The sequence below is a fragment of the Microcebus murinus genome, chromosome 5 (assembly GCF_040939455.1).
Source record: "Microcebus murinus isolate Inina chromosome 5, M.murinus_Inina_mat1.0, whole genome shotgun sequence".
In the NCBI taxonomy this organism is placed as follows: Eukaryota; Metazoa; Chordata; class Mammalia; order Primates; family Cheirogaleidae; genus Microcebus; species Microcebus murinus.
The window spans coordinates 35,902,649-35,929,194 of NC_134108.1; the positions used below are offsets into that span (position 1 = coordinate 35,902,649).

The 26,546-nt window shown below is 38.2% G+C and overlaps 1 protein-coding gene across 6 annotated transcripts in view; it reads right to left on the reverse strand.

Annotated features, from left to right (window-relative positions):
- TPD52L1 (TPD52 like 1) overlaps positions 1–26,546 on the reverse strand; it is a 377,442-nt gene that overhangs the window by 70,116 nt on the left and 280,780 nt on the right. For 5 of the 6 annotated variants that reach the window (XM_012777516.3, XM_012777512.3, XM_012777511.3 and 2 more), the window contains exon 1: positions 9,635–9,869. In XM_012777516.3, the coding sequence (XP_012632970.1) occupies positions 9,635–9,653 (19 nt within the window). In that variant the 5' untranslated portion in view covers positions 9,654–9,869. Of the gene's footprint in view, positions 1–9,634; positions 9,870–26,546 lie in introns of those variants that run through there. The other variant, XM_076002992.1, reaches the window with a different exon arrangement.

The window sequence follows — 26,546 nt, forward strand, 5'->3', positions numbered from 1 at the left end:
GAGATCTGAGAAGATCTCCCACAACCCCCATCCCAAACTGGCTTTTTCTTTTGAATGAATCAGTTCTGCTTCTATGAATATGCTTGGGAGATGGTTAAATGAATAAAACATATTCATGTAAACAAGTAATTATAATACTCATGAGACAATAAAAGGCTTTCTTTTTTTGGGTACTCATTGAAATTAGTCCTTTCAGCCAGCATCTAAAGAGTACAGATCTTACTTTCTGGAAACAAGCACACAGATCCTGTGAGTTATTTATTTTGAGGTCCTGAGATTATTGGATACAGATGAATACCAAGTGCAATAGCATATTTGAACCATTCCATATTTGAGCTGGCTTTTCCTTTCAACTAGTGATAAAATTCTATACTGCTCCTAAGAATCACATGTCATGTGACTTTTACAGAATTTTTCACCTTAAATCAGTTGTTTCCATGATCCTCGACAAGATGCTGTTGCTATTGATGGACAAAAGAAATTTCTAATTATAAGAAAAAAATGTATTTTGCAATTTCCAAGGAGTTGAAGAGGAGTCTATATTTTAGATATATGTCAGGGGAAAAGTACTTTGTGTAATACACAAATAACCATAGGTAAGTTTGGAGATGAGGTGTAACATACACATGCATTTTCAGTGTATGGTACACTATCTGGCTACGGCAAAGTGCCAGATTCTTGGCTTTTGAGAAAGAAGTAATATGACTAAGGGTATTCTTGGAGATTTCTGGTTTTATTCTGGGAATTTCACTTCCTCTGCATCAAAATGCAGCACTTATAAACGGTTCACACTGTGAGAAACTGTTTAAAATTCATCTTTCCTTGAGGACCCAAAGCTTCCTTTTAGCCAATTCAAATTCATTAGAATGTTCTGCTGCTGTCCCTGGTACATTAACAATGATTCCTAATCTAATGCATACATTTTAAATAAATTACAGTTTATTTCTTAAGTAGTCAATGAAAAGGACAATGATAGATTTGAAAAGTCCACATTTTGGGGTCATCTTTTGTGCATTCTTTACTGCAAAATAACTTAATAAATTTAAGAGGTGGGTTTGAGGTATCGTTGGGGGCATTCTGGAACAGCAGTAGTGGTGCACGTCTGCATACATGGAGAGCAGACCAGCTGATGACTGAGGCAGGTGTCCTTTTTTCTTCCCTTGCCATTGTAGGCCATAAAAATTTAACACAGAGATTATTAGAGCAGCGTGAGGACAAATCCTCTGACTGTTCATTTCTTTCAACAAATTTATTATGTATTTTCCTAAAGTAGGTATTGTGCTGATGTGCTTGGGAGATGGTGAAATGAATAAAACAGATTCATGTAAACAAGTAATTATAATACTTAGGAGACAAAAAAAGCTTTCTTTCTTTCTTTTAGGGGAGGGGTATTCATTGAAATCAGTCCTTTCAGCCGGCATCTAAAGAATAGAGATTCTAGTTTCTGGAAACAAGCATACAGATCATATGACTTTTATTTATCTTAAAATCCTGAGATTACTGAATACAGATGACCACCAAGTGGAATAACATTTGAACCATATTTGAACTGACTTTTCCTTGAGCTGGTTATAAAATTCTACACTGGCTCTAAGAATCACATGTCATGTGACTTTTATAGAATTCTCATCTTGAACAAACTAAAATAGCAAGCTGTTGATAAATGAGCATTTCCCAACCCCACTTGTCATATCATGAGGCTTGTTCTTAAAGATCTCAGGTATACTGAGTTCCATTCATATTCCCAGACCTAGACCCTGGCCACATATGGAATGAACAGGGCAATTAAATTCTGCCCTTTTAAAACCCCTTTGACCATACAGAATACAAAGCAAAATCATTATTAGTAACTTTGCACACTGACTGCTTATGCATACCAATGTAAGATGTTGTAGAATGGTAATTAAATCCAAAGGTACGAAGTCAAACTCCCTGATTTCAAATCTCAGCTCCAACACTTCCAAGCTGTATGAACTGGAGAAAGTTGTGTAACTACTCTGTCATTCAGTTTCCTCGTGTGGAAAATAAAAATAACATTATCTTCCTTTGAGTTCATTGTACTTATTAAATAACATGCTTATTAAAAGTACATAGCATGGTATCTGACATTTTAAAAAACTACTAAAAATATTATTATCATCATCTCCCTAAATGTGAATTAGCTCTAGTTAGCACTCTAGCACTCTAAAAATCCCATTGGGATGGAAATACATCACCCCATCACTTCAATGTGCTATTACACACAGGAATGACTCTCGACTCTTCTTTGCTACCCTCCTGAAAAGATGATCCAAGTCAAGCTCATCTTTGTTTCCACTTTGGCACATGTTGCCCAGTACACACTGAGGCGTAGTACATTTTAGTTAAGCTCACACTCTGGACTCAAATAGACCTGGAGTTGAATCTTGTCTTCCTCACTTAATTTTTCTGACCTTTAGTTTCCCTGTTTATTGAGTTTTATGAGTTAAAAGTAAAGGTATCTACCTCGTGGTGTTATTATCAGGTTTCATTAAGATAATGCAAGGGTTTTGGCATATGCTAATAAAAGTAACAGCAAATATTTATATACTTCTTACCATGTGCTAGGCACTGTTTTAAGCACTTTGCATGCATTAACCTGTTAAACCCTCATTATAATCCTGTGATATTGGAACTATTATCTTCACTTTACTTACATAGAAATCAAAGCCTAGATATATCAATAACTTGTTCATGGTCATATTAATGGTAAATAACATACCAGAATTAAAATCTACGCAGTTGGCCTTGATTGTGGGATCTTAGGCACTGTACCCTGCTGCCTCCTAATAGTACATGTTTGTTGAATATTTGCCTTTGCCATTACTACAGTAATCAATAAATATTTGTTGAGATATTTATTTAACAAATCAATATTTGCTGCTGAATTATCTATTTATTATTTATTATACCTTAGTAAGTAGCAAATCTTACTGTAGGTCACAAAAATGAACTCTTTTGCTTGTAAGTTTTTTAAGAAACATCTCAGATTCCACCTATCCAATTAAGAAAATAAGATGTATATTAGGGAAGGCAATTTGAATAGGTTCTGATATATCATAATATTTATCATTTGTATGATTAGATTTTAAAAGAATTTTAATTATATCAATAGTACATGATTTGTTCAAAATGACTGACTTAATCCAACATATACATCATTGCCTACTTTAAAACTTTTATTTAAAGGGGAAATAAAACTATAGGAGGCAGCTTTGAAGACACTATGAATAGTCTTAATAATACTCTTAAAAATCAAATATCAAAATGTATACCAGTTAGCTTCCACAGTTTGAGGTTTATGATTATATTGCCTGAATCACAATATAAAATTCTAAATATAAAATTCAAAATAATTTTCTTCCTTGGATAGCCTGATGCTTATAGTAGAGACATACTTTCTTTTATTGAGCTTCACTTTACTGCACTTTGCAGATACTGTGTTTTTACAAACTGAAGATTTGTGGCAATCCTGCGTTGAGCTAGTCTATCAGCACCATTTTTCCAACAGCATGTGTTCATGTTGTGTCTCTGTGTCACATTTGGTAATGCTCGTAATATTTCAAGCTTTTTCGTTATTATTATATCTATTATAGTGACCTATGATCAGTGATCTTTCACATTACTATTGTTATTGTTTTGGGGAGCCACGAGCCGCACACACCCATGTAAGACAGCAAACCCAATGGATTCTGACTGTTCAACCAACCAGCTATTCCCCCCGTTCCTCTCCTCCCTTTGGGCCTCCCCATTCTCTGTGACACAACAATACTATAACTGAGTCAATTAATAACTCTGCAATAGCCTCTCAGTGTCCAAGGAAAAGGAAAAGTCACACATCTCTCACTTTAAATCAAAAGCTAGAAATGATTAAGCTTAGTGAGGAAAGCAAGGAAAAAGCCAAAATAGGTAGAAAGCCAGGCCACCTGTGCCAATCAGCCAAGTTGCAAATGCAAAGAAAAAACTCTCAAAGGAAATTAAAAGTGCTACTCCAGTGAACACATGACTGATAAGAAAGTGAAACAGCTGTGTTACTAATATGGAGAAAATATGATTGGTCTGATAGAACAAACTAGCCCCAATATTCTCTACCCAAAGCCTAATCCAGAGGAAAGTCCTAACTATCCTCAATTCTATAAAGGCTGAGATAGGTGAGGAAGCTGTAGAAGAAAAGTTAGAACTGGCAGAGGTTGGTTCATAAGATTTAAGGAAAGTAGCTGTCTCTGTAATATAAAAGTGCAAGGTAGAGTAGCAAGTGCTGACGTGGAAGCTCAACAGCAAGTTATCCAAAAGATCTAGCTAAGGTCATTGATGAAGGTGGCTGCACTAAACAATAGATTTTCAACGTTGACCAAACAGCTTTATATTGGAAAGAGATGCCATCTAGGACTTTCATAGCTAGAGAGAACTCAATACCTGGCTTCAAAGCTTTGAAGGTCCAGCTGACTCTTGTTAGGGCCTAATGAAGCAAGTCATTTTATGTTGAAATCAAGACTAATTTATCCTTCCCAAATACCTAAGTTCCTTAAGGATTTAAGTCTTATTATTTTAGGAAACACAATTTGTAAGGATATAACTGACATAGACAGTGATTCCTTTGATGGATCTGGGCAAAGTAATTGAAAACCTTCTGGAAAGCATTCTCCATTCTAGATACCATTAAGAACATCTGTGATTGATGAGAGGAGGTTAAAATATCAACATTAACAGGAGTATAGAAGAAGTTGATTCCAATCCTTATGGATGACTTTGAAGGGTTCGAGACTTCAGGGGAGGAGGCAACTGCAACTGTGGTGGAGACAGCAAGAGAACTAGAATTGGAAGTGGAGCCCGAAGATGTGACTGAATTGCTGCATTCTCAAGATAAAACTTGAACAAATGAGCTGATTCTTATGGATGAGCAAAGTTGATTCTTATGGATGAGCAAAGAAAGTGTTATCTTGAGATGGAATCTACTCCTGGAAAAGATGCTGTGAACATCACTGAAACGACAACAAAGGATTTAGAATATTACATAAACTAATTTGATAAAGCAGTGGCAGGGTTTGAGAGGAATGACTCTAGAAGAAGTCCTACAGTGGATAACATGGTATCAAACAGCATCACATGCTACAGAGAAATCTTTTAGAAAAAGAAGAGTCAATTGATGAGGCAAACTTCATTGTTGTCTTATTTTTAAAAACTGCCACCACTACCCCAACCTTCAGCAATCACCACTCTGATCAGTCAGCAGTCATCAAGATCAAGGCAAAATCCTTCACCCACAAAAAGATTATGACTCACTGAAGGTTCAGATGATTATTCTGTTTTAGCAATAAAGTATTTTTTAATCAAGGTAGGTACATTTCTAGACGTAATGCTGTTACACAATTAATGAACTACAGCATGGTGTAAATGTAATGTTTATACTTACTGGAAAAACAGAAAATTTGCATGCCTCGCTTTATTGTGATATTCAGTTTATTCTTGAACTGAACTGGTGACCTGGAAGTGAACCTACAATATAGCCAAGATATGCCTGTATAAAAGACTGCACCTGCTGCTATTTGGCAGGGGGAGGAAGGGTTATTTTATTGCTTTGTAACAAAACACCATACTTTGTTTGCAGCGTAAGAATTTGCTTTCCATGCAATATCAATAAATAGGACATAATTGTATGCAGTTTTCTAGAGCTTCATCCTTTGTTTCATTTTCTCTTCTTATCCTTATTTTCTTTCATCTATTTCTAATTTACATTATCTTGCTGTATTTTATATATCCGTATAAACTGCCCTAAGTCCTTCCCGGAACAAGATAAGAATATATAAATGTTCTATGAGCAAAGTATAATGTAAGGTATACATGGCATTTTCATTTAATGCAATTTGAAAAGAGGTAGGATTAATCTGATATTTATTACTTTATGTCATTCATGGACTCCTGAGAATCCTCTTGAGTGGATGTCTGAATATAAAAAATAGTTATTATAGTGAACGGAATAATGGTCTCCTAAGATATCAGGTCCTAATTCCTGGAACCTGTAAACGTTACCTTATATGGAAAAAGGGTTTTTGCAGATGTAATTAAATTAAAGATATTGAGACAAGGAGATTATCCTGGATTACCTAGCTGGGCCCTAAATGAAATCACAAGTGTCCTCATAAGAGAGAGACAGAGGGAGATTGACACAGACAGAAGAGAAAGCCATGTAACCAGGAAGACTGAGATTGGAGTGATGAAGCCAAAGAAAGTCGGCAGCCCCCAGAAACTGGAAGAGGCAGAAAGAGATTATTTCTCAGTCTCCAGACAGAGTGCAGCCCTGCCAACACCTCGATTTCAGCCCAGTGACAATGATTTGGACTTCTAATGTCCAAAGTATATGAGAATAATTTCTATTATTTTAAGCCACCTAAGTTGTGGTAATTTGTAGCAGCCACAAGGAACTAACACAGTTACTAACTTGAAAAAATAGGAATGTTAAATGGAGAAAAAGTTTTCCTTTTAACATTAAAACTTTGGGAAAGGCAAAAACAACAAAGTTATTTCTATTTAGAATAATGAAATATTGAAAGGTAGCTTAAAAGGATCAGGAAGTTTTCATTCTGAAGGACTGCCGTGTGTTTCTGGGAAATGCAACATTCCCAAGCAAATTCCCTCTCTAACATATCAATGGTATTAAAGCAGAATGATCCAGCACCAGTGGGAAGCACCTGGAATGCTGTCCTCTCACCCCACACTGCCCTCCTCACTGAATCACTCCACTCATAATCCCAGTTCGTGTTTTCCCTCCTACCATCTCCCCTGAATGTCTTCTTGTTTTGCTGGAAGAAATCTATTCTTTCACAAAATCAAGAACACATTTGCTGGATTTCACTTACGGGCAAGTTTCTAGGACCTGTTGGGGCATTAACTGAGCCATGTATGTAAACAGTGTCCCCAGCACCTGTGTGGTCTCCTGGACAGTACAAGGGGACATCTTATCAGCACCTGCCTACTTAACCTTACTCATCTTTGCTTGTCTCTAGGTTCAGAGGCAGAAAGACAAGCCATCTCCACTCCAAATCATTCTAAAATAAACTGCACTGAAGGTAGAAACGTATATTTTGAAAATCACAGGACTACCTTAGTTAGAATTTAAGAATCAACCATTCATTTCGCCAGAAAAACAATGTGCCAAGTAGAAAAAAAGATTTTTTAATATAGACAGTTTGTGAAAAGTTTTATTGTTAAAGAACTTAATATGCCTGTTGCTTAAATGACTTAAAAAAATTCTGAAATGAAAAACTTAACATACTGGGAAAATGAAGATTTTAGAGTTAAACATCATCCATTTGGTTGTACAAGAAGCTGGGGTCATTCTTGACACTGCCTCCTTCATATCATATCCAATCCAAATTATTTTCATTTTTCTTCTTAAGAATTTCTTAAATCTGTTCACTTTTCTCATATTCATTTGCCTTTTTACTAGTCCTCCCCACCCACAAAGGTTCCATCCAGTCATGAGAGGGATGGGAACAGCACCAAAGCACAGCTGGAGAGATGGGCAGGAGCTTAGGTTTTCTTTCCTCTAAAAGTCCTGGACTTTGAGCGGGAATGGGGCACTCACAGCATCCACTCTGCTACTCCTTACTGTAAACAAGGAGTTTATTTCTGTAACTAACTGTAAACAAGGAGTTTATTTCCACAAATATTTCCTCTCTGTATAATGGGAATGAGAACAGTAGCTACCTCCTGACCTCATGAGACTGCTGTGCACATGAAATGAGTTAATGATGTAACACACAAAGAACAGGGACAGGGATACAATAAACGATCTGTGCTCTTTTGAATATTGCATACCAGGTTTTAGTGTTGCAGGCTCTCCCTCCCCTATGGGACCCTCTTCCTGGCATTAACACAGTAGCAATTTTACATTTTATTTATCAAGGAGCTATCAAATTAATGTCTGTCCCTTCTGTCCTCCATTGTAAATTTCATGAAGCAGAAATCAGGTCTGTTTTTGCTCTTCCTAGCACAGTGGTTGGCAAAGGAAAGCACTGCGATATTTGTTAAGTAATCTCAGAAGTAAAGCAAACCAGTAAAGCAAACCAGTGGCACCAGTGGTTGCCAATCTGTAGTTTCAGATGTCCTCAGAATTTGGATGAATGTTTCCTATCTGCTATGGGTTTTTTTTTCCAGCCTCTCTGCATAATATTATAGAATCACAAGGGAAGTTTTCAAATATACCCATGCCCAGGCCCCAGCGATTCCAATTTGTTTGGGATGGGATTGGCCAAGACCAATATTTAAGATTCCAAAACATTCCAATCTGCAAGGCAGGTTGGAAAACTCCAGCGGTGTTCCCGCCTGCTTCAGTTCAGGTGTGAAGGCCTCCAACCTGACCTCTCTGCTTTTGAATTTGACCCCTACCTTTGGTTAAATTCTCCTTTCCTATTTACATAATGGAGGAAAAATATTGGAAGCGGCAGCTTTATGGGCAGGATCTTGGCTGACAGAACGAACGAGTATGGTTCGTGCTGTTCAATTGTAATCCTGGCAGAAAATCTGTTGGGTGACTCCAAGCCGGTGCCTTCGCCAAACCGTTCTCATTCAGGACGCTTCTGCCCCTAGAGGGCGAGCACATAGGGTCATGAACCTCTTTTTTTTCTTCTTCTTTTTGTAACAGGCTTTTATTTATATTGAAAGCTATCAGAGAATTTCCTACAGTATAGAAGAAAGGTGGGGATGATTGCTTTAAAGGATCAACTCCGCGATCCGTCCCTTCTGGGCGCTGCTCCCAAGGTGGATTCCTGGGTCAATTTCCATCTTACCTGTCACTCGCTCCACGTCCGCCCACCTCTGCCCCTTTCCGCAGTCCGTTTACACCCATTCTTGAACGATTCCATTGGGATTCCCCAACCCTGGTGCTAGTGTGACCCCAAGATACGAGACCGCCCTCCTTGGAGCCGCCGCGGGCTCCTGGGGCAGGCGGCCCCGAGAGCCGGGTGCGGGGACCGGGCTGCCACTCTGCGGCGGCCGGGGCCCCCGCGCGCCTGGGGAGGCAGAGGTCGCTCCCCGATCGCGGGAAACCGGGGCACACGTGTAGATCTGCTGGGGTTCAGGGGGCCAGTAACGCTCGCCTCGCTTCGGAAGGCCGGTCCCCGCGCGGGAAGCCCCTCGCGTAGCCGGGAGACCCAGGTCTCTCCGGAGCCACCACCTCGGCCGGTCCCCAGCCCCGCTCTTCGCAACTTGGAAGCCTCAAGGCGCAAGTCCGCAGCCCCCGGCGACGGGAGCCGCGTTTCCTCCCCACTCCCCAAAGCAAAGCGAACCAAATGCGGATTTCGGACCCGGCACAACAGGTCCTTCCTTCGCGCACCCGCGAGGTTGGGGAGGTTTGGGGCGACCGGGCGGAAAGGGCTCGAGCGCTCCGTGGGCGCGTTTTCCGCGAAGGGGCCTCTCCACTGACCGACCCCCAGACCCACGGCAAAGCCCGAGTTTGGGGAGCAGGCATTATCCTGAAGGCGCGGGTAGGAGCGAGTTCCTGACGCGTAGGGTGGCACCGATCCCTTCGGTCCCACAGCAAAGTTAGGAGCTGCGGGAAAACCGCCGTTGTGCGCGGCCCGGGACCCGACCCTCGGGGCGATCGGCGACCACTCACCTTGTGCCTGCGCCTCCATGGTGGCCGACTTCGAAGCGAGCGCGGCGGGGACGCCCCAGTGCTCCGCACGGCGGATGGCAGCGGCGCCCAAGCTCAGAACGCAGCTGGCCCGCCGCTCGCTCCCCCTCCCGGCACGCGTGTCGCGAGCGCTGCGTGGAGGGGGTGGGGGACCGCGGGCGGCCACCACTGGCCTCTTCTGCTTACCTCCGCCCCTTCCAGTCCACCTGGCCCAAACCGAGCTGGAAAGAGCTCGCCGCTGGGCGCCACCTGCCGGCCGCTCTGCGCAGCAGGCGGAAGGCAGCCCCTGCAGGCGCTGTACAGGCACGCCTCGGAGATACTGCGGGTTCCTTCCAGATCACCGCAATAAAGCGAGTCGCACGAATTTTTTAGTTTCCCAGTATATATATACATATATATATATATGTATATATATATAAATTATGTTTACACTATAGTCTATGAAATGTGCAATAGCGTTATGTCTAAAAATGTGCAAATGTTCATACTTTAATCAAAGATACTTTTTTTTTGCTATAAAATGCCAAGGAATAGCAATCTTTTTGCTAGTGGAGGGTCTTGCCTGAATGTTGATGGCTACTGATGGATCAGGATGGTGGTTGGTGAAGGCTGGGGTTCCTGGGACAACTTCTTAAAATAAGATAACCATGAAGTTTGCCCCCTCCGTTGGCTCTTCCTTCACGAAAGATTTCTCTGTGATGTGTGATGCTATTTGATACCATTTCATCCACAGTAAAATTTCTTTTAAAATTTCTTTTAAAATTATCAAACCTCGCCACTACTTTATCAACTAAGTTTATGTAATATTATCAGTCCTTTGTTGTCATTTCAACAATGTTCACAGCATCTTCCCCAGGAGTACATTTCATCTCAAGAAACTACTTTCTTGTTCATCCATAAGAAGCAACTCCTCATCTGTTCAAGTTCGATCATGCAATTGCAGCAATTCAGTTACATCTTCAGGCTCCATTTCTAATTCTGGTTCTCTTGCTATTTCCACCACATCTGTAGTTACTTCCTCCACTGAAGTCTTGAACTCCTCAAAGTCATCATGAGGGTTGGAATCAACTTCTTCTAAACTCCTGTTAATGTTGATATTGTGACCTCCCCACATGAATCATTAAGAATATTCTTAATGGCATCTAGAATGGTGAATCCTTTCCAGAAGGTTTTCAATGACTTTGCCCAGATCCATCAGAGAATATTATAGCCTTATGAAATATATTTCCTAAATAGTGAGACTTGAAGGTCAAAATTACTCCTTGATCCGTGGGCTGCAGAATGGATGCTGTGTTAGCAGGCATGAAAACAACATTAGTCTTCTTGTACATCTCCATTAGAACTCTTGGGTGACCAGGTAAATTGCCAATGAGCAGTATTATTTTGAAAGGAATCTTTGCTTCTGAGCAGTAAGTCTCAAAAGTTAACTTAAGTCTTCAGTAAGCCATGCTGTGAACAGGTGTACAGTCATCCAAGTTTTGTTGTTCTATTTGTAGAGCATAGGCAGAGTAGATTTACCATAATTCTTTAGGGCCTTACGGCTTTCTGAATGGTAAATGAGCATTGGCTTTGACTTAAAATCACCAGCTGCATTAGCCCCTAACAAAAGAGTCAGCCAGTCCTTTGAGGCTTTGAAGCCAGGTATTGACTTCTCCTCTCTAGTTACAAAAGATGCCTGTATGATATCTCCTTCCAAGATAAGGCTGTTTCATCTACATGGGAAATCTGTTGGGTAGTATACCCACCTTCATCAACTTGCCGCAGTTTCTACATCAGCATTTGCTACTTCACCTTGTATTTTTATGTTATGAAGATGGCTTCTTTCCTTAAATCTCATGCACCACCTTCTACTAACTTCCAACTTTTCTTCTGCAGCTTCCTCACCTCTCTCAGCCTTCATAGCATTGAAGATACTTAGGACCTTGCTCTGGATTAGGCTTTGGCTTCAGGGAATGTTGTGATTGGTCTGATCTTCTATCCAGACCACTCAAACTTTCTCCATATCATCAATGAGTTTATTCTGCTTTCTTATCATTCTTATGTTCACTGGAGTAGCACTTTGAATTTCCTTCAAGAACTTTTTGTTTATATTCACAATTTGGTTAACTGGCACAAGAGACCTGGCTTTTGGCGCATCTTGGCTTTCTCCATTCCTTCCTAGCTTTTGATTTAAAGTGAAGGAGGTACAACTCTTCCTTTCACTTGGACACTTGAACTCTAGGCAATTATAGAATTATTAATTGACCTAATTATAAAACTGTTGTGTCTCAGAAAATAGGAAGGCCAAAGGAGAGGGAGAGAGAGAGCGAAAGAGTTGGTCAGTGGAGTAGTCAGAACACATACAATATTTATTGATTAAGCTTATGGTTCATGGCACCTCAAAACGATTACATCAAAAATCACTGATCACACTTCACCATAACAGATATAATAATAATGAAAAGTTTGAAGTATTGTGAGTATTACCAAAATGTGACACAGAAAAACTAAGTGAGCACATGGTATTGGAAAAATGGCACCCATACACGCTTGACACAAGGTTGCAATAAACTTTCAATTTGTAAAAAATGAAATACCTGCAAAGCACAATAAAGTGAAGCAAAATAAAATGAGGTATGCCTATAAATGCTTGGTGCAACTGAAGTTGTCCTTGAGGTTGGCTGTACAAGGTCAAATGCCCTGATAAGAGGAGGGGAACATGGGTTTACAATACTGAACCAATGCTCCTAGTGGAGACACAAAGTTAGGTTCCTACAAAACTTGGTTCCAATATGTTTGTCAATACAAAACCGTGTTTTATGTATGTGCCTATTCAGAGAACTTACTTAATGTATATGGCTGCTTCATTAACATTGAGCTCACAGTCAACAGTAATGTAACTTGTACTAGAATGAAGTTTATTTAAACTTATTTAATATATATATTTTCTCTGTAAGGCACATCACAGCCATCTTGCACCTAGGAACACTAGACAGCACTTTGGCACTATGCTTGGGGAAAATTTTAAACAGCAAAATCACCAAAAAAGAAAAGTACACAAATGGTTTATTGCAGGCCAGAAAGAGGGCATTTGTTTGTGGCATGATAGCTAAGTAAGCAGGAAGGCAGAGCACCTTGTTTGACGTTAGCTGGAAACCTACGAGTCTTTTAGGGGCTCTGTCTATGAGTCTGAATTAAGTGAATGTGCAGGGAGTATAGATTTTGATGCTATGAATAAATTTTGGTGAGAAGGCAAATTTACAAATTTGGAATCTGAAAATAATAAGCGTTGATGATATATATTTTTTCTAATCCAAACCTGTAGGCTATACTTGTAGGTTGATGAGGCAATCATGTTTTCAGAGAAGACTAGAAACTGACACTCCTGTTCCAAGGCTTGCCTGGCAGTGTATTTGGAAAGCATGGCAGGGAGTAAGAAATATCAGCTTATGTCTCACCTCCGCTGGTCTTCAGCTGTTACAGATCTCCCTTTTTCTTCAACATCTACACAATCTTCAACAGTAAGGTACAATGTAGTATTTTTTTTACCTTTGTTCTTGAATAGTTTGCCATTTTTTGTGATTTTTTCCTCCTTTCTTTCTTAAAATTGATGGTAAAGTCTGTCAGCGTTGAGTGTGGATATTATATTAAACCTCCCATAATTCCTGTGAAAGAGCTTTATAAAAATTTCACAGCTCAAAAAAAGATTTATTGAATTTAACTAGCCAGTAGGTTATATTTCATCCATGCCCAAGTTACTCTCAAAGTATAGAGTAATAAACATTAAAGGATTCTTACAGTTTTGCTTGGAAGAAGGAATACTCATAGTTTCCTGGCACATGTACAAACAGGTCAGTGTGTTTTCTGTTATTCTGGAGATCTCATTGATTTGTAATCATTGCTATTAAAATTGCTCTATAGAACACCAAATATAGGGCTTTTAAATGAGTTTTGGCGATAGTGACCGCGGATGCATGAAGTGACAAATCAGTAATTAAATCACTTTTAGAGTCCATTCAGTTGTTCTGGTCTTCTCTACCCTGGAAATTAAACACCAGGATAGAGGTTGACTCCCAGCTACTAAAATGAGCTAAAAATAGTTAATGACTTTCCAGCTTGAATTATCTAACCTTTGTCTACACTATGAGTCATTTTTCTGATTTATAAAATTTTAAGCTACTATCTCTTTAATGTTTTTATCAATGTTTATAAAAATAAAATATTGGTATTCATTCAGAAATAGTTATTGAATATCTATCTATGTGTCAGGGACTGTTCTAGATGCTAAGGACACAAGTAAAATACATGATTTTTTTTTCTACCCAGAGTTCATGGTCTGGTGAGAAGGAGGAATAAACAGGGTTTTTTTTTTTTGTTTTTTTTTCCATAAAGCAGTGACTTGTGGGGTTGCAGAGGTAAGCCCAGCGTGCTGGTGAGCACTGGGGGAGGCTACCTAACTCAGACTGGCAAGGAGGAGATAAAGGAAGGATTCTTTGAGGATGTTTGCCTCCGCTCGCTGAGTCATGAAAAATGAAGGAATTAGCCAGGTAAGTTGTGTTAGCCCTCAAATAATGGTTTAGCCAAGGGAGATTATTATTATTGAGGTCAACATATTACAAAAATGAAGATTTTACATTTTCACTTATGATGGTGAATTTCCTTAACTTCTCTAAACTTAGTAAAACAGCCATCTTCACACTCATGTTCTTCGTTTATACAGCCCCTCCACATGGGAAACAATGGCTGAGTATTTGAGTCAAACATCTTACTTAACATAATGTAGATTATTGCTTCATTAACATTGATTTGCAGCAAACAACACTAAACTTATGCCAGAACAAAGTTTATTAAAAGAGTTGATTATTCTGCAGAAGTCAGGATGCAGTGGGAATCTTAAGTGTCCAAAGAAAAAATATGTCCAACAGTCCTTGCCTAAGCTAGCTCCAGATCACTAGTAATGTGCAGGTCTGAGGACATCCATGGAAGTTGGGCAGGCTACGAAATGAGCGAAAGGAGTAGGAAAGTCAGGTCAAGGATGTTGCCCTGGCCCATGAACTTCACCATAATAATACATTGAAGGAAAACAGGCTTTGGGCTCCGTTAGACTTCCACTCTGAAAAGAAACTAGAATTCTTCTTCCTCAAAGTGAGTCCTGAAAACTAGGACTCCACTTCCCCAAAGCCAGCCATTATTCCCCGCTGTCTATGTAGGACCTGGCCCTAAAGAAATTCTTTGACCTACCTTGATGGTGACTCTCTTTCAGGCAGTTGGGTCAGATTCATCAATTTTCATTCATTTTTGGTAATTCAAACAGTCTTATTATATTGGTATATGATCTATATAATTTAGACTTCTTCTCAATCTCAAAATAAATCTTATAGAGGAGGAAAAGTTTCCTCAACCCTCCTAGGGTTCCTGGCTAGGTCTGAAATAAAAACTGACAAAGAAAGATTGACAGGAGAAAAGCATGACAAATTTACATAATCAAAATTTTATGTAACACAGGAGCCTTCAGAAATGAAGACCCCAAGACGGAGGAAAAACCATCTGTTTTATGTGTAGGTTCAATGAAGAATGAACAGCCATGTGGATATGTGATTGGACAAAAGCACATGCTCTGATGCTAACAGACCAAGTGGGCAAACCCAGCAAGACCTGTCTGTTCAGATTTTTCTTAGCCTCTCTGAGTAGCATTCTGTATGGAATGAGAGGGAAAAGGGAGAAGGGAGAAGGAAGAGAGTGGCCTGGCTGGGTTTTATGGCTAGATTTGTGGAAGAGGGGTTCTAGTTTCTATGACCCGCCTTGGGAAAGAGGAAGTCTGGTTTCTATGACTCCCTTCAGGGGAACAAGAGGGACAGCAGGCAGGAGGGGAGGAGGGCCGAGAGAGACTTTGCTTCTGAGGCCTTCTAATCTTCATTAGTTCAAAGTGCTCAGCATTCTAAAAGGCCATACTTTGGGATATCCTGTTCTTAGCCCCAACACCATTGTCCAAGAAAGGCCTAAGAGAGCTTTGCCTCTTTCCCAAAGAGCAAGAGAAGAATGGCTGATGTGGCTATTTTGCTCTGTAATTCTGCATTAGGAAAGCACTAGAAGTTTCTTTCTCTTTTTCGGTGTTGAACTAATCCACATCAGTTCTGTCCATTTAACCTTAGACTGACCGATGTTCTCCCCTAGTCTCTTTTCTTGAGAGAATGGCAAAAAAAAAAAAAAAAAAAAAAAAAAAGGATTGGGAAATGTCATTTATATGGGACTTCAGGTTGGGATGTGATGATCAGAGACAAAGAATATGAGATGCTGGGAGAAAAGGAACCCGAGCCTACACCAGTCATTTTACAGTTAGCATTTAGTTTTCTTAAATTCCAAAGCCCATACTTCGCAAAATTGGCTATTTTCACACTGCTTGCATCTCTTTTGTTTAGTTTTTGGATTTTTTTTTTTTCTGTTTAGTTTTTATTACATTTCGTTTCAAAAATACTTAATTCTTTCAGTAGCACTAAAGCAAGAAAGAAAACGAATGTGCTTCCTGGGACAGTGCAGGAAATGGCAGGGGTAATGGAAACAAGAGAACTCCAAGAGGGAGGCACAAAAGGACAGAATCAAAAGGGAAAGGCCTTTACCACACAGCCAATTACTTGGGGTTTGTATTTATTTATTTATTTAATTTCTTAGAAAACTTTTTTACTTACATGTTCAAAGATGTTATTTCTTAACAGCTGCAGTACGGCTTTTTGCTGATTAGAGGCCTATTGTAGAGTCCCATTTAAGTCCAGGGTGTCTTTATTTTCTGATTGGATGATCTGTCCTGTTCTGTCAGTAGGGTGTTGAAGTCCCTGGCAATTACAATGCTGCCTGTCTCTGCTTAGATCTAGTAGGGTTTGCTCTATGAATCTGGGCACTCCTGTGTTGGATGTGTAAATATTTAGGATTGTTATGTTTTCTTGTTGAATTGCTCCCTTTACCATTTTATAGTGATCATCTTTGTCTTTCTTTATTATTGTTGATTTAAAGTCAATTTTATTTTCCATTCTTGAGATACTTCACTTAGTAGAATGGGTTCCAGCTTTATCCAAGAAAATACAAGTGGTGCTATATCACCATTGTTTCTTAAAGCTGAATAGTACTCCATGGTATACATATACCACATTTTATTAATCCACTTGCGTATTGATGGACACCTGGGTTGTTTCCACAACTTTGCGATTGTGAACTATGCTGCTATAAACATTCGAGTGCAGCACCACATGTACTCACCAGCAGATTGGTATTAACGGATTAACACCTAAGTGAACATATAGGAATAACATTTATCAGATATCAGGTGGGTGGGAGGGGGAGGAGGGGATGGGTATATACAAACATAATGAGTGAGATGTGCAATGTTTGGGAGTTGGTCACGCTTGTAGCTCTGAATCGAGGAAGGGGAGGGGCAATACACATAACCTTAACATTTGTATCCCCATAATATGCTGAAATAAAAAAAAAATGGGGGAAAAAAAAAAAAAGAAAAGGTTACTGGGCCTCGGGCCCTGAGTTTGATTTTGCCCTGAGGCATTTTATTCCATTAAAGGCTTTTAACAAGTAAAAAATAAAATATATAAAAAAATAAAGTCAATTTTATCTGATATGAGAATGGCTATACCTTTTTCTTTTGGTTTCCATCTGCATGGAATATTTTTTTTTTCCATCTCTTCACTTTGAGTTTGTATTAATCCTTGTGAGTTAGATGTGTTTCCTGCAAATAGCAGATACTTGGCTTATATTTTTTTATTCATTCAGCAGCCTATGTCTCTTGAGTGGGGAATTCAAACCATTCACATTGATTGATAGAATGGATGTGTGGGGTGCTGTTCTGTTCATCCTATTGGGTAGTACCATATTGTTTTGTTTTACCTCTTGTGCTGTTTTTTTTATATGAGCTCTGAACATTAGCTCTTGGGTGGTTTTACACTGATGGGTGACTCTTATGCTGATCCCTGTATAATGCAGTTCAGAGTATTTCCTGCAGGGCAGGTTTGGTCTTGACAAATTCTCTCAGTGTTTGCTCATCTGGAAAAGTGTTTATTTCTCCTTTATGCATGAAACTTAGTTTTTCAGGATACAAAATTATAGGCTGGTAGTTTTTCTGTTTAAGAAGACTGAGATGGGGCCCCAACCCCTTCTGGCTTATAAGGTCTCAGTTGAGAAGTCTGCAGTTAGCCTGATGGGTTTTCCTTTATAAGTGACTTTATGTTTTTGCCTTATGGCTTATAGGAGTTCCTCCTCTTTGTTGACTTTAGCCAGTGTGTTGACTATGTGTCTTGGTGATTGTCCCTTTCTGAGGCCTGGCTGTCCTTGCAGAATCTGACATCTAGATAAATGGATATTAATTCCTATACCATCCTCATAAAACAAAAACAGAAAGTCAGGTGTCTCCACAAAGAACCTGGAATGCCTGATGGTTTCATTACCAATACTATTAGAGGTCTTGTTCAAATTTCATTTTGGGAGAAAAAAACAAAATAATAATACTAATTTCAATAAATATTGATTTCATTTTGGAAAATGCTAAAATAATAACCACATATGTATATATGTACGTATATATGTACATACACATACATATACACATTTGTGTGTATGTATATAATCTCCTTAGAGGTTGGTATTTTATATTATCCACATTTTACAAACAAAGACACTGAGTCTTAGATTATTTAACTGGCTTAGGTCAAATGACTAATAACAGTGGAACCCAGATTAAATTCCTTAGCTTTGGTTCTTAACTATCCTGCCAGATTGCCTTTAATATCTAATTTTCTTTCCCTCCAGTCCTGAGAACACTTAAATAATTACTGTCACAGTTCATTCTATAAAAATATTAGGGACTATTTATTGAAAATATAAATTAACAACCAAAGTTAATGGATGAAATTTAATTGAAATAAATGTTGCACAATATTGGTGGAAATTTTTGAAAAAAGAAAAAATACATTGACTTTTTCTTAAATATATAGACTTACATCTGTACCAGAATGCTTCGTTTTCTGCATGTCTAATGATATCTGTGAACCAATTGCCTGTTTTTTTTTTTATAGGAGAAAGAAAAGGGCTGCTGTATTCACGAGCTGGGTCAACAGTTTAAAGCATTCACTAGAAAAATGAAGAAAATTAACACAAGCTGACAAGCTGCAGGAACTCTCAAGCAACGTGACATTTTAAAGCAGTTCAGTAAGGAAAATACATAATTATTCCCCATAACTGTCAAGTGAGTATAGCAGCCACTCTAAATGCTAGTGAATAAAGTCAATTCAAGAGCAAATAGGATCCATCAAACCAGTTGCATAAATCAATGTCCTATAGAAAAAAGTCTTTTTCCCCTATGTATGTCTCTTACATATTCAAGGAGTTTTGCTTTCTACCTTATTATCGTTAATTCATCTTACCTCTCTCTATCTTCAGTACACTTTCACCAATCTCCTGCACTAATGCACACATATACACTTACTGACTCTGGATTTGATAACTCACAATGAAAAGACTCACATTTCTACTATTTCATAAGCTAAAGTATTTTATCTAGTTTTGTCATTTCCAATAAAACAGCAGGAGAATACCGATATACATAGTATATTTTACTTATTTACTGTATTTACAATAATTATGGTTATTATATTCTATAATTTATGCATCATTGTGGAGCATTTATTATATCCTGGTTCTATCATCATGAGCTTCCATTTGCTATTACTAAAATGTGCTTAATGTTGTACTAATTTCTGCTTCAAATGTGGTATTTCTGTATCTTTCTATGAAGTCTGTCAGTTCTTTTTGTCTCTTAGGTTGTATCATTTTTTCCAATAAGGACCATTACTTTATTTAACAAGTCTATTTTTTTAAAGGTCATAAATTTTGCCACCCTCAAATTTGGAATGCTCTAAAACTATTTTTTAGCTCCCATATTTTAAAATACATGACACATGTAATGATTCTGTTACATTTTCTATATGCAGACTGAGTGATCCAGCCGTCATCTAACCATTTGGCAGCCCCTGGTTTTTTTCCTTTAAAGTCAGTAACCATACTGTTACCAATGAGCTTCCTAAAAAACAAACCTAATCATGTTATTACTGTCTTTATTAATTAAAAAAAACCAAACTCTCCATAATCCATGGACATTTCTCAAAATTTAGTCTGTCTGGCCGGGCGCGGTGGCTCACGCCTGTAATCTTAGCACTCTGGGAGGCTGAGGTGGGAGCATTGCTTGAGGTCAGGAGTTTGAACCCAGCCTGAGCAAGAGCGAGACCCCATCTCTACTATAAATAAAAAGAAATTAATTGATTAATTGGCCAACTAATATATATAGAAAAAAAAAATTAGCCGGGCATGGTGGCACATGCCTGTAGTCCCAGCTACTTGGGAGGCTGAGGCAGTAGGATTGCTTGAGCCCAGGAGTTTGAGGTTTCTGTGAGCTAGGCTGACGCCACGGCACTAACTCTAGCCTGGGCAACAAAGTGAGACTCTGTCTCAAAAAAAAAAAAAACCTTCAAAAAAAATTTAGTCTGTTTGATATTACATATATATAGCTTCTAAACTAAATAAAAACACATTAGACAACATTTTTAAAAAGTAAAGTATTTCAAGATCAAACACATTGGGCAATCTGCATATTATTGCTCCGTTTAGAGTTTTACAGCATTGTAACAATTCCTGCAATATTAAAAAAATGCTGCTTAATTTGTTTAACTCAGCATTTCTCCAACTTGATCCCCCCATTCATACACACACACACACATATCCCACAAATATATTAATACATATTTCAGTGGCAGAGGGGAACATCTATTAAAATCTCATGGACCTCTATTCTTAGGAAAATAATGACTTCACGTGAAACAAGTTGACAGTCTTCAGCGTGACACAGGAGGTCTTTCCTGGTGGGACCACCGCTCATCTCTCTTCCTGTACTGCCCATCTCCAACAGATCACTCTCTGCACTCTGGGGTGGTCCAGCTGCTTGTAACAACTTACAATTTCCTCAGTGAGGCAAATGCTTCCAAACTCTGCATTTACATGTGCTTAAACCTCTGCTGGGAAAGTCTTTTGTCCTCTTATTCATCAAATTAACTTCTCATAATTCTTGACGTTTCAGTTTTTAAAAATTACTTCCTTTTGTGAGGGCTTCCCTGATCCTTCATATGATGAAACTTATTGATATAAAATTAAGTTTTCCAGAGTGTTGTATGAGGTATGATTCTGGTTGGTAATCGAATGAAGATTTTTTAATGTTAATAGTTATATATTTTTAATGTGAATAGTTATGTATTTATTTTAATGTATGTTAAAATATACTAGTTTTTCATTTATCATAATGATAGAAAATTGGTCTGGGGAATATATTGATTTTACCTTAAGAAGTAAGTAAACTTAAATAGAAATTTTAAATAAGTAACAGCTCATTTGCATATGGCATCATAGAATGTAAATGATAATGTCTTGAGGAAATACTGGCTAGGTTATTACTGACACATATCCATTCAAAATTGCAGTGCCCATGATGAACACCAGAGGGCGCCAAATCATAAGCACTTTAAGACAAGCATGTAAAAGATGACCTTATTTCAATGGTAAATTCAATGATGATAATAGCTGTTCATTTCTTGATTATCTATTTTAGTCTAAGCATTTTGTTTGGCAATTTACATATATAAACTCATTTACTCATCACAATGTCTGTTAAAATTAGTTATTATTATCTCTATTTCACAGATGAGATGATTTCAGATAATAACAATGTCATATTGTTTTGTTTTTGTTTCAATTTGATTTTTGCATTTAACAGTGTTCCATGCACTGTGCTAAGGAATCAATACAGCTTATCTCATTCATAATTTGCAGCAACCTTGTCAGTTATACTGTATTACATTCCTTGTTTTTAGATGAAGAAGCTGAGGCTTAGAGAGATTAATTTGTTCAAGACTACATCGTAAGGCAGTTATTGGTGGAGACAATTCTGTCAGAAGCTAGTACCTCCTATTTCACTAAGTAAAATAACCTCTCAAGGATCTTAGGATAAATTGTTTATCTCTTCCTGCCCCTTTTCAGGTGTATTAAACACAACATCTGAGAGTGATGTCAGCAAGATGGCTGACTAGAGTTACCTGGGGCTTGTCCTTCCCACAGAAAGGAACCAAAACAACACATAAACAGCTATATTTCAACTAAAGTGACTAAGGAAGTACCCTACAGAGCACACAGGAATGGTAAAGTCGCTGTGGAGTACAGAAACCCAAATCCAGTCTGGAGAGTAGTTGGGAGTCTGTGTAGCTTCATTGCCGCGTAGTAAGAGCCCCCCTTGACCATGACCCCCTCACAACCTAAGTTGCTATGGCTTGGCACCATCTTAAAAGCAGATCCACTACTAGATCTGCTCCCTTGTGAGTCAGTAGCAACTGACAGTCTCCATTGCTGAGGCCTTGCCATTATTCCGCCATGTTCACAAAGGTGCCTGTAGGACCGTGACCTCAACTACCCGGAGCCTAAACCAGATGGAACAACTGAGATCCCAGTCTCCAAACTCATGCAGCACAATACTAGCACCCCTACCACTGGGAATAGGCAGACTTCATAGAAGAGAAGGTGCTGAGCAGCCTGCCAGCCACCATGCCAGCACACACGTATACCACACAGCCAGCTGGTCCACCAAGCCCAGTGAGGCTCACACCTGGCTTGACAGAGAGTTTTGTGATGGCCTTGCCTCTTTGGACAGACTGCAGAACTACCTAGCCCTGCCACACTCACCAGCAGTCCTGTCCCCTTCAGAGACCACTGCAGAGCTGCCTGGCCCCATTGCACCCACAAGCACCCACATCTGGCCTCTGACAGCCAGCCCAGCAGTGAGCCATTGCCTCTAAGGAGAGCTCACTGGACTGCCTGTCAGTCCTCCACAGCTGCACTTGTCTGGCCCAACATGAAGCCTTGGGCCCTTGCCTACAGTGAAGCTGCACCACTGCATCACAAATACCTGCAGCCTAGGCCACTGTGGCAATCACAGACATCACTGGCAAGGATTATAATGGAAGAAACAGCACAGAGACAACACTACTAAGTCTACCTAGAACCAAATCCAACACTCTACATCCAACCAACACCCTAGCACCCACCTCCAGGAAAAAATCTCTTCCACAAAAGCTATGCCATAGCTTTTGGAAAAGTGACTATTACACTAGATGCATGAATATCGACATGGGGACACAAGAAACATGAAAAAGCATCAAAATATGACACCCTCAAAGGAACACAGTAAGTCTCCTATAACAGATGCCTAAAAAAGGACATTTATAAAATCCCTAAAAAGAAATGCAAAATAATGATCTTTAAAAAACTCAGTGAAATAGAAGAAATCACAGTTTAATGAAATCAGGAAAACAATTAGTGATCCAAATGAGAAATTCTACAGAGATAGATATTATAAAATAGACCCAAATAGAAATCTTGGAATTAAGAATTCAATAAATGAAATAAAAATATAATTAAAAGCTTCAACAACAGATTAGATCAAGAAATAATTTCTAAACTTGATGACATATCTTTTGAATAAACCAGTCAGAAGATAAAATAGAAACAAGAATAACAAAGAATAAAGAAAGCCTACAGGACTTTTGAAATATCATTAAGTGAACAATGTTCATATTATAGGTATGCCAGAGGGAGAAGAGATGGAGAAAGGCAAACAAAGCCCATTTTGTAAAATAATAGCTGAAATTTTACCAAGTATTGGGGAAGATATCAATATTCACATTCAGGAAGCTCAAGAATCTCCAATTAGATTCAACCCAAAAAGATCCTCTCCAGGTCACATTATAATCAAACTGTAAAAAGTCAAAGACAAAGAGAGACGTCTAAAAGCTGCAAAAGACAAGTCTTAAGTCTCATATAAGAGACTCCCCATTAAACTATCAGCAAATTTTTCAGCAGAAACCTTGCAATCCAGGAGAGAATAAATGATATATTCAAAGTACTGAAAGAAAAATAACCTTCTAGCCAAGAATGCTGTATCCAGCAAGTTATCCTTCAAAAATAAGGGAGAAATGCAGATCTTCCCAGAGAAGCAGAAGGTGAGGAAATTCATCACCATTAGATCAGGCTCACAAAAAATGCTTAAGAAAGTGCTACAGCTGGAAACAAAAGGACCGTAATTACTATCATGAAAACATATGAAAGTATAAAACTCACCAGTAGAGCTAAATTCATAAACCAAGCTCAGAATACCCCACATAAGTAATAGTGCTATGTAAATCTTTCAACCGTCAAGTATGAAGGTTTTAAGTCAAATGGTTAAAAACAACAACAGCTATATATTTAGTGGCTAAGGAGCACATAATAGCTAAAGCTAAAGAAGTAAATTAAGGCAACAAAAATATAAATTGTGGAAGAGAAGGGAAAAAACTCTAGAGTATTATCATATGGCCAAAGTTAAGTTGCTATCAGACTAAATAGTCTACTGTATCTATAAGACTGTTTATGTTAACTTCCTGGTAACCATAAAAAAAGAAATTATAGCAGATACACAAATGAGAAAGAGAAAGGAAGCAAAGCTTAGTACCATAGGAAACCACCAAACCACAGTGATAAACAAAAATAAAGGAAACAAAGATCTACAAAACAACCAGAAAACAATTAACAAAGTTTTAGGAGTAAGTCCTCATCTATCAATAATAGCCTTGAATGTAAATGGATTAAATTCTTCAGTTAAAAGATGTAGAATAGCTGAATGGATTTAAAAAAAAAAAAAGCAACCAGATATATGCTGCCTATAAGAGTCACCTCACCATTAAAGACAAACATAGATTGAAAGTGAAGAGATAGAAAAAGACATTTTATGCAAATGGAAACCAAAAGTGAGCAGGAATAGTCATACTTCTTGCAGATAAAATAGACTTTAAGTCAAAAATTGTATAATAAAAAGAGACAAAGAAGGTCATTATGTAATAGTAATCAATTCAATAAGAGGATAAAACAATTATAAATGTATTTGCACTCAACACCACAGCACCCAAATATATAAAGCAAAATATTATTAGATATAAAGGGAGAAAAAGACTACAATATAATAATAATAAGGGATGTCAACACCTCACTTTCAACAATGGATATATCATCTAGATAGAAAATAAACAAAGAAACATCAGACTTACTCTATGCCATAGACCAGATGAACCTAACAGGCACTTATAGAACATTCCATCCAATAGCTACAGAGTATACATTCTTCTAAACTGCCTGTGAAACTTTTTGCAGGATACATTGTATGTTAGGCTACAAAACAAGTCTTAACAAATTTAAGAAGGTAAAGATCACATCAAATATGTTATATTTTGGACCACAATGGTATAAAACTAGAAATCGACAAGAAAACCTTCAGAAACCTTACAAATATATGGAAATTAAACAACATGCTCCTAAATATCAATGGCTCAAAGAAGAAATTAAGATTGAAATTTAAAAATTCCTTGAGAAAAATGAAAATGGGAACAGATCATATCCAAATGAGTGGGCCACAGCAAAAACAGTTCTAAGTGGGAAATTCATAGCAATAAATGGTTACATAAAAAAAGAAGAAATATTCGTAATAAATGACTTAACTATACACCTCAAGGGACTAGAAAAACAAGAACTAAACCCAAAATTGGTAGAAGGAAGGAAGTAATAAACCTCAGAACAGAAATAAATGAAATAAGATTAAAAAAATTCAAAACATCAATGAAACAAAGAGTTGTTTTTTAAAAAAATAATAAACAAAATTGACAAAACTTTAGCTACACTAACTAACCAAGAAGAAAAGAGAAAATTGTAAAAGCACACTTTCTTTTTAGTGAGGAACTTTGTATGGATTGGAGGGTTCCTTGCACTGTGTGGTCTTGTCTTTGGGAATTTTCATGAACATACCCAGTTGGTACACAGCCAACTGTCCTTGGCTTCCCTGAGGTGAGCTCTCTGACCTTACAGGTGCTGTTCCTCCCCTGCCTGTCAAGGACGACTTGGAACTTCCCAGGAATCCTCTCTGCCTCACCTTCTTCTCCTACTCCCATCCTGTTGTCCCTGCCTAGAGTGATGTATTAGTTTCCTAAGGCTGTCATAACAAAGTACCACAGATTGTGTGGCTTTAACAAGGGAAAGTTACTTGCTCACAGTTCTGGAGGCTAGAATTCCAAGATCAAGGTGTCAGCAGGACTGATTTCTACTTAGGCCTCTCTCCTTGGCCTGTAGATGGCCCTCTTTTCCGTGTATCTGCACCTGGTCTATCCTCTGTGTGGTCATCTCCAGTCATACTGCATTAGGGCCCAACCTAATGACCTCATTTTAACTTAATCGCCTCTTTAAAGACCCTATCTCTAACTACAGTCACATCCTAAGACACTAAAGATTAGAACTTCAGCATATGAATTTTGAGGGACAGGATCCATCCCATAACAAGTGGTAAGAATTGTAATGTGACTATTTCTTGAGTTGTTGTTCTTTTTCTCCTCTTTATTAAATCTATGGGTTGGCAGGTAGTGTCATTTATAAACAGGTAGGTAGGACTTTTTGTACTCATTGTACTCATATTTTATGTCTATTTCTTCACCGAAGGACTCCCATAGATAATTTTGCTTTTGGAACCAGGAAATTTTTCTTTTTAAAATTTAATTTATTTTTATCATTATTTTACCAAAATATAATTTACAAATAAGTTGTGCCTTTATCATGTATGTCTATGTATATGCACACATATGCACAAGTATATACATATATTAATACATATACACACTCACGGTAGTGGCATGTTAGTAAACCAGCTCTCTGCAACCTCTCACCTCCCTCCCCCATAAAACAAACAAACAAACAAACAAACAAAAAACCCTCTAGTTTGTAGATTTGCCAATTCCTGTATTGTAAA